General features: G+C 34.0%; 1 protein-coding gene across 2 annotated transcripts; it reads left to right on the forward strand.

Moving 5' to 3' along the window:
• The first annotated feature begins 2,053 nt into the window (after nt 1–2,053).
• Nucleotides 2,054–3,848, forward strand: MS3_00007894 (uncharacterized protein). 2 transcript variants are annotated; one of them, XM_051216233.1, is made up of 7 exons: nt 2,054–2,369; nt 2,445–2,621; nt 2,705–2,842; nt 2,915–3,046; nt 3,143–3,296; nt 3,334–3,478; nt 3,576–3,848. In XM_051216233.1, exons 1-7 carry the CDS (start codon nt 2,186–2,188, stop codon nt 3,696–3,698), a joined length of 1,053 nt encoding a protein of 350 aa, XP_051066804.1. In that variant the 5' UTR covers nt 2,054–2,185; the 3' UTR covers nt 3,699–3,848. The 2 variants fall into 2 exon arrangements, with proteins under 2 accessions (XP_051066804.1, XP_051066805.1); XM_051216234.1 differs by having other exon boundaries at nt 2,272–2,842; nt 2,875–3,046.
• Nucleotides 3,849–8,799: the final 4,951 nt, after the last annotated feature.

The following is an 8,799-nucleotide window of genomic DNA, read 5'->3' on the forward strand; positions in this document are numbered from 1 at the left end:
ATTTAAATATTGTCTCTGTATCATACTGAATTAGATATTCATTGTTATTCGTTCCGCTTGATGTATTGTAAGATTGTTACATCATTATTCTGAAATTGAATATCAATATTTAATGTCGTACAATCGGTAATATTCCAATTGGCTTATGTTAAATTTAAGAATGGGGAAAAACGTACTACTTACAAAATCAGTAAGAATTATGCATTAAGAAGAATATTATCAGAATATAAATTAAAATGTAATATCTATTACTGATGAATTTCATCATTTAAAGTAAAAAATAAAGTAAAATTTGCAATTAGGACATTTGAAATTTATAAATTAATATTTTCATGTCTTCACAAAATTTAGATTTTAATTCATAAACACAAGATGATCGAGTCAATATTAGATATAACGATGAGTAACATTGAATATTTATTACGATGAAGTAATAATGAGAAATCATGGGAAATTTTCATTTGTTGGGTGGCGTCGATATGTATTTGTCGGCTATCTCGTGGTATCGAAAGTATACCGAGATCGTGCTAGGTTACAAGTGTAGTTACTGAGCGTAACCGAATTCGTGCAAGGTAACAATCAACGGAAGAAAGTATGTATTTTGGTACAGTTAAACACACAAGTACGGTAAAACAATCAGTGGTACAATTGGTTATAATAATAATTGTTTCCATGACATCAATCACATTCTCTTGATAAATGTAGGTCACTACACATTCATCCCATAAATGAAATAGTATTGACAATTTTGACGATTGTGTCAATAAATAATAATTTCATTAAATGATAACTTCATTATTTGAAGAATTGGGTTCTGTATTTTATACGTGCAGTTTACAAAAAAGTCTGATTATTTGTATTTTTTGAATTGAAAATCCCTATGATCGAACAAAGATGTATCAGAGAAACAAAGAGTGAAATTTTTATGTTTTTGATGAAGTTTTGTTCACTGAGCTGGATGGTTTAGTCGTGGAGCTCGAATTGTTCTTCTGGACGATATCGTCAGCACAAACTTCAGGTAGAAGAAGTTCTACGACTAAACCATCCAGCTCAGAAAACAAAACTCCATCAAAATCACTCCCCTGAGCTACAAATCTTCTCCACAATCTCGAAATTTTTATGAGTTTGGAACTGTACTCGGTGAATTCTAAGTTTCGATTATTAGACTATTTCAGTGTTTATTGTGACCGATTGGTCTAATTATTCACTGTGAATACATCCTATGTATTTACCGATTCATTAGTTCACTTATTTATTTTTTTTATTGCCTCCGTACAATCATTCTTTTTAGGGCATAGTATATTTCCAAGCTAGACATAAACTTCTGAAATGCTGAGCATAACAGGTTTGTAAGATTTTATTTAATGAGGTCGAAGGAAATTTAGGTCCCGAAGTATAATTGACACCGAGTGACCTTACGAGGCCAATTTACGAAGTACGAGTTACTTATATTGTCAATAACTTTTATTACATATCATATATTTATAATTTTGTCATAGTAAGATATTCTACACTAGAAGACTGTTCTGTTTTTTGTAAGAACGTCAGTTTGGTGTCAATGGAAAGAAAATGGAACGATTACATAGAATTTTAGTCGGATTTCCCATTTGTCAATTAAAACTAAACTGGTGAATTTATTTTAAACTCATTATGGGTAAACATACTAGCTTAACTACATCGTGATTTATGAGACAAAGTTTTGGGTCCAATTCCTATCAAAAACATTAACAAATGCAGGTGCTGGCATTTAGTGAGAAACAGACAACTACTAGTCACCATTATGCAAATAAAATTAGAACAATCAAAGGTATCAGATTTTATATCATATGCACTTCATTCGGTAGACCTTAAATTTACGCTCTTAAAATCAAATTAACTGGTTCCATGTGATACTTGAGTTGGTATTTTTATATTATCAGGTGAATCCACTATACATATTACTTTGTTAAGAAAATGGATCATACGGCGTCAGATCACAATTTAGTGGTGTAAAACTGAGTCATTTTAAAAATCCATCAACAAGCTAGTTTGTTGTCAAGGCATCAGATCGGATCAGAAACCAAATTGACCAATCAACATGCAACCACAAACTAAAATTGTTCAGTATTAGATTCCAGCCCTAATCGTTAATCCTTATTGGCTAAATACTTTAGGATTAATTTTTATTTTTAATTGGCTTAAATGCATGCTTTTTCCCTTGAAAATATTTCAGTATGCTTCCATCTTATTGGTTAGTATAACCATATATTACGATATGCAAATTTGGATATCGATAGTGATGCTGGACTTCCGCAGGACACCTTGCTATGACCTGTGGTCTACGCAGAAGTCTGAAGTCTTAGATGCAGATGTTGCGTATGTTGGTTGTGGTGAGTCTTGTCGCCATGATTTTTATTCGTTCGTTACTTCTGTGATTCGAAACCAATAACACTAATTTGTTGTAGCCGGTTACATTCCATCCCTTTGTGACCCACTCTTGGATGGATTGAACAAGCTATCAATAAGCCCGGAGTCTCCAGATCGTCTTTCTGGTAGCGGATATCATATTGGAGATAACATTACGGCTGTTGTTCGTAGTCCAGATTCTCATGCCATGTACCCGAAGACAACTAAATCAACACGTAAGTTCCTAACTTCCTCTACTATTTCCATTCGAAAATGTTTACTTAGTAGTCTTAGTACTAACCATCACATCTGTTTTCAGATCGCGATTTTGATACTGCTAGATTAAGTACATATGGTAGTTCATCAAACTGCATGGAGACTTTTGAGAAACTATGTGGACGTGGACACAGTACTCAATCTGGAACCCAGTTACCGAGATCAGATGGCATTTTCAATCGTAAGTATTTTACTTTAATACTGTATTCCTAGTTATTTGGAATTGCTACTATAGGATATTCTATTTTTGTAGATAGTCCTGTCGCTTGCGGTGATGTAAACAAGACTCTATTCACTAACAAAACCAACCAGTCGATTTCGGTTAGAAAAGTTGATTGCCCTCTTCTCTGTGAGAAGTATCCCGCAAATCCGGTTATCGATGGAGGTGGGTCTAATTTGGACGAGGCATCACGCCTCTAACCTTAAGACATATTTTCTTTATCGAACTGAGACGAACCCTATTTACTCTTCCCTAACTTAGGTGCCTGGAATGACTTCCCGCTGCGCGATGCAATTGGGGCAGCTCTTGTTATACTTTCTAGTAAATCAAAAGCATCGGGATGTCGTCGAGTAATGTCCCGTTCTTCCCATAGAAATAAGAAGTGGGATCGTGAGACGTTAAAACTTCACTCTTGGTAAGGATGTGATTTGACAAAGCTTCATTGTCCGCAGGTTTAACTCTTTTTGCCTGTTAGAAATGCCTGCTTCTCTGAAACAAATATTCCTGTCAGTTCGCAGAAAGTTGGAGGAAGATTATGTTCTATGCGCATTTTGCCGGAACAATGGCGAGTTACCCGAAATATACATAACTCATGAAGTAAGTGATACTTTTTCCCTCGTGTACCTATTCATTAGAAATGTTTTCATTACTATTGTACCGTTTACTATTTGTGGTCAATATTGGTTATTTTCAGGTTAGGGATCAAGATGGTCGGGTGACGTGTCCGGTGTTACGTGTACTCTCATGTCCCAACTGCCATGCGACCGGTGATCATGCCCATACAATCAGATACTGCCCGTACCCTAGGCAACTTTAGTTCTGTACTGACCTTTTAAACATCTGTTTTATTATTGTTTACGTATGATTGTCATTATGTTACTTTATTACTTAGATTTTTGACTTTATTTTTATACATCTTAATATGGATTTATGCTTATTATGTCCTAATAAACTAAGTTATGTCCACTTGTGTTCTCTTATCATTTGTCGTTGTGGGTGGTTCTCTAGTAACCTCGTTGTTCGCAAAATGGTCACTTTTGGAGCTGTTACTGAACATAGCATATACGGACGAAACGATGTTTTCCGACTATATTGCGCTTGACCGTTGAATTCCTTTAACTTGACAGGGTAAGGTGTCAGTCATAATACTCTAAGATGCCTGTCTTGTTTTCTTGCTAATCTGTCCTAGTTTACCTAGTTATTAAAAACACGGCGTTTAGTGAAGGGATCTCTTCACTGGATTCATCAGGCTGTACAGCCGTATATACATCGGTTTTTCCATTAAAGTACTAATTACGTGAGGAAATGTCGTAAAGTGACAACCACATACTTGGCAACTAGTGCGTATGATTGATGCAAATGATTGCGGGAGTGGACTTATCATCCCTAGTGTTTATTAGCGTGGGGGAAGTAGATTTTATTATGATTAGTTAGTAAGCCTTGTAAGTGATGTTCACATGCTGGTCGTACTAATGCATAGGCGGGCGTAGTAACTGTGATCTTTCTCGTATGGTCAATGGTTGCAGTTCACACCAATGGCCGCTCGGTTCTTGGTTTTAATTGAGGCGCCTCAGGTTGTAGGCTGTCACCATGGCAACTATTGTCTGTTCACTGACGTAATACTGCCGTGTTATGGGAGATTCTAATCTATTGGGTCGAAACTAATATTTCCGACAAAGTGAGTACAGCTCATAATCTTGTTTACGGTTTCTTGAATTATTGTGAGAGCTTCATCTTGTGTAGGGTAGAGATGATTCACTTATTAGGTCGGTGGACGATCTTAGTATAGTTGTCTACAGACACGTATCCCATCTCTTATTTAGCCATAGGAATGGTTGAACTTCACATCAAAATGCTAAACTCGCCACTTTAAGTCTGATTGGTCCTTTCATAAATTGTGGTCCTGTCCTTAGTTATTTATTTCTATAGTGGTGTAGTGATTTTGTTTGATTTTAATTAAGTTTCATGATTATAATCTATTTACTGCCAAATGTCATGATTTTTTTTAGTATGTTGAACAGCACATTTTTCTCTTGACAGTTTGTACAAGTACATAACAGTGAATATCCAAACCCTAAAATGTATATTGATAGTAAAATAATAAGTGTATGAATTAGATTAAAGCCTACAACATTGGATCCAGTTGTCAACGCCTGTAACGCACAAACAACATTGTAGTCGGGTTTTTATGTAAAAGTGTTAACATCCAATTAGAAGTATTTGCTCTAAAATACACATACATACTATGTCTTGATCAGAAGTGTTTGAGTTCCAAATAGAAATGAAGCTTTAAAATTACATGACAGTAAAATGAAATAGTTGTAGTGTACATAAATACTGCGATCATTGTTAGGATATTTAAGCATACTATAACCAGGAAACTACTATACTTACAATGTGTGTAACCTATGTAGACTAATAACTCGGATCAGATTTACAATTGGTCATTCCCGGAAATCATGAGTCGTAATCAAATACACACAAACTGTACAAAGTAGTGAGTAAAGGATAAAATTGTACAAGGTTGATGCGGTGTTTAACTCATCCTATGAATAGTAACTTGCACAAAAATAAAAATCTAGAATCTTAACATCAAGGTGAGATATGACATGAGAGAAAGACAAACACACTACTAAGTTAGTCATACACAAAGTGAAGATTTATGGGAAATGAATCAATTTTTCACCAATCATGTGATAGTTATCAGAGTAGATATAGCTCTGTTATATTTTAAGGTCATTTCATATTTGATTGAAAAATATCAAATGACAATGTCATATTGATAAATCACATGATGAGCTCATAATCTGAAAAATAGTTCAATCTTATGTTTAAACTAGTGTTCAGCCTGTGAACAGTGTGTAAATGCTCTTTTTTAATTGTGAAGTTGTTTTTTAAAAAAAGATTAGTCATATCATAAGCAATAGTAAAAGTCTGAAGATGCCACAAGTATTCAATGTTTGACAACGCTTTAACCAGTAACACGTTCTAATATATAATCAAAAGACAGAATCGAGGAGATTGGAAGATATATTTGATGACTATCAATATATACCGAGAATCGTCTGATCTAATCTGGCGAGTGACTGCAGTAGTAGTTGAACACGGTGTTCTTACTCGTGATCTGGTACGGATGCATGACCAAGCACCTTCAGCTAGATGAGTCCGTTAAAACATGTAGTCAGCATCTAATGTCGAAAACTTACAGAGCTATTTATTTTGAGGATTTATTTACCGCTACAAGTCAAATGACTAAATTGAAAACAATTGATAAATGGCGAATATAAGCTTAGATTCAATTTCGTGTATTTTAGGCCGATTGTCTGACTCTAGTAACTATCGGGGGATATTGATATCAATCAAATATAGATCCCAATTGTTTTCGTATATTTTCTGTCGAAATAAAATCCTGTCAATAACATCATATACATAGAAAGTCTAATTAGAAAGTACTTGCGGAACATATGTTTTCGAAATTCGATAATACTGGCTAACGATAAGAGACGAAGGAAAATATCACATGAACTAGAGTTTTAGCGTGGAGTCGAGTCGCGATTGACTATGAACACCACTACAAGAAGACTACGTACCAGTTAACCGATAAAATCCCCCGTAAGCCAAATATCAGAAGGCAGTTGATGGCTGTAGTCGAGATGTATTTGTTGGCGATCTCGTGGTATCGAAAGGATACCGAGATCGTGCCAAAGGAGTACAAGTGTGGTTACTGAGCGTAACCAAATCCGTGCAAGGTCAAAATCGAAAGATAATGGAGCAGTAATATGGCTGTCTTTAGCACAGTTAAACAACCGAGCACAGTAAAACAATCAGTGGTACAATCGGTTATAATAATAATTGTTTCCATTAAATCGATCGCGTTCTCTTGGTAAAATTAGGTCACTACAGAGTGACGAAAAAAAAACGCTTATTTATTTTAGTTATGTAATTCAGTATTTATGGAAATGAAAGATACAAGTATGCATATAAATATATATGTACTGCTATACACGTTTGCTCAACGCCACATACAGAATGACTAGAAAGATCAGAATAATTCATTTGTCTGAAGGTTAATCACGTAGGGATGATACAATACTAATTGCTTATGTATAATTACCTTGATATATTTAGTTAATCTATTTATAAATATGTTGTTGTCAACCTTTAAATACTTGAACTAATCAGACAAGTTTATGCAGAATAGTCTGACCATTAAATTGATACTGATGTTCTTCGGAATTTCTTCTGTGTACGAGTTATCTCAAATTCAGATTTTACTTAAAAGAAAACTGTAACATAGGTGGCACCATATATAGAGCGAGAGAGAAAGGAGAGGAGAGGAAAGAAGAAAAGTCATGATATAAAACTAATTGAATCGAAATTTCTTTGCTTAATTCGAATTTTCGTTTACTTAAAAAAATTCAGAATTTCCATTTTTTTAATTATTTTCTCGAAAGTATGATGATCGTCATCCTGACAATCATTCTACTCAAATATACACTAACACTTATATACTACTTCATTTAAATCATGAACCAATCAGTGTTAGAACATCAATGAAAACCTGAAAGCACTAGTTGTCCAATATTCATTGATTTATGACTCCAGTGGAACTCGACAATCTTCACAACCATATACTTACACTTATATATCTTGTAATGCCTAATCTTCACGATTAATCAAACTGAAGTAAATTTATTTCAAGTTACGACATTGGTGATTCTTTCTTTGTTGATATAGAAAGTTTGTGGAGATTGTTAAGTTATCATATTTTAAGTTACTGATCGATCTTAGAAAACCATTATAAATCAAGAAGTACTGAAAAGCTTTTTTCATTATATTATGGAACTCCTTGGAAGTGAGTACCGGTAACCTCACTGAGTCTACGACGTTCTGTCTTGTAAAGAGCGTCTACACATTATATCACTACTGTATAGGTCTGGTTTCAATTAATTCACGATACTGTGAGACCATCTTACATTGTCCTATATAACTGAATCTCGCTGATCACAGATTCTTACTAGAACCTATGAAAGTACACTGTCAACGATTCCCACTCTAGAACGAAATATATGTCTAGTGCTTCCTGGTCATCATTGTTTGCCTAGGATCGGTCCGTAATGTAAAGTATTATTCGATTAGGAACTCTTAGAATTTCAATTTAAGATTACAACCTACTCATTAGTAAACAAAAAATAAAGTGAGTTCGATTTTATGGTTTATTTGCTTTTTTAGTAGAATGTAATTAATGCAGTCAGTCTTTGAAAACTGTAAACTATTACATACCTCGAGAAATAAAGATTTTCTAATGTTTGTTTTTTTGGGAACTAAATAACAGTGTTCGACAAAATAAGGTAGATTAATAAATTGAAATATGGCTGACACAACTGATGCTCAGTTGATGTCAATTTCGTTGGCCATTTCATTGTCTATTTTTTGTTTCGTAGTATATTACTTACTAATTGTAAGTAGTTTGAATTTAAACAATCATTTGTATGTCATGTTTGTTATGACTACTAAAACCTCTTTGCTTCAAAGGGTATTCGTTACCATATCAACGCTCTTACATTTATTTCAGTTGTTTCATTTCATCTGCTTACTTACAGTATTATTTATTTTCCGAATTGACTTTTTCGTTTACACACTAAAATTCAGATCCTTAATTCGTTTATAAGTGCTGTTTGAATATTCCTGTTGTGATAAGAGCAATAACAGATCAGTCTCTTGTGGCATATGGAAATCATGTCCAGAACCCTTCGAAATAAGAATTATTATCTTCTTTCAGATACGTACTAATAGTATATAAATGACATGATATTTGAAATGGGAATACTTTTTGTCAAGTTATTTTACACACTACTGAAGTAATTAAGCGTTGACGATAGGATTATGAATTAAATTATTCTTATTCGATATTATAC

The sequence above is a fragment of the Schistosoma haematobium genome, chromosome 4 (assembly GCF_000699445.3).
Source record: "Schistosoma haematobium chromosome 4, whole genome shotgun sequence".
Taxonomy (NCBI): domain Eukaryota; kingdom Metazoa; phylum Platyhelminthes; class Trematoda; order Strigeidida; family Schistosomatidae; genus Schistosoma; species Schistosoma haematobium.

Bases quoted from the DNA above. Each gene is read 5' to 3' on its own strand.
- MS3_00007894 (XM_051216233.1), top strand. From the start codon at position 2,186: ATGCTTTTTCCCTTGAAAATATTTCAGTATGCTTCCATCTTATTGGTT. The intron at 3,297-3,333 runs GTAAGGATGTGA...CATTGTCCGCAG, and splicing joins ACGTTAAAACTTCACTCTTG to GTTTAACTCTTTTTGCCTGT. The intron at 3,479-3,575 runs GTAAGTGATACT...GGTTATTTTCAG, and splicing joins AAATATACATAACTCATGAA to GTTAGGGATCAAGATGGTCG.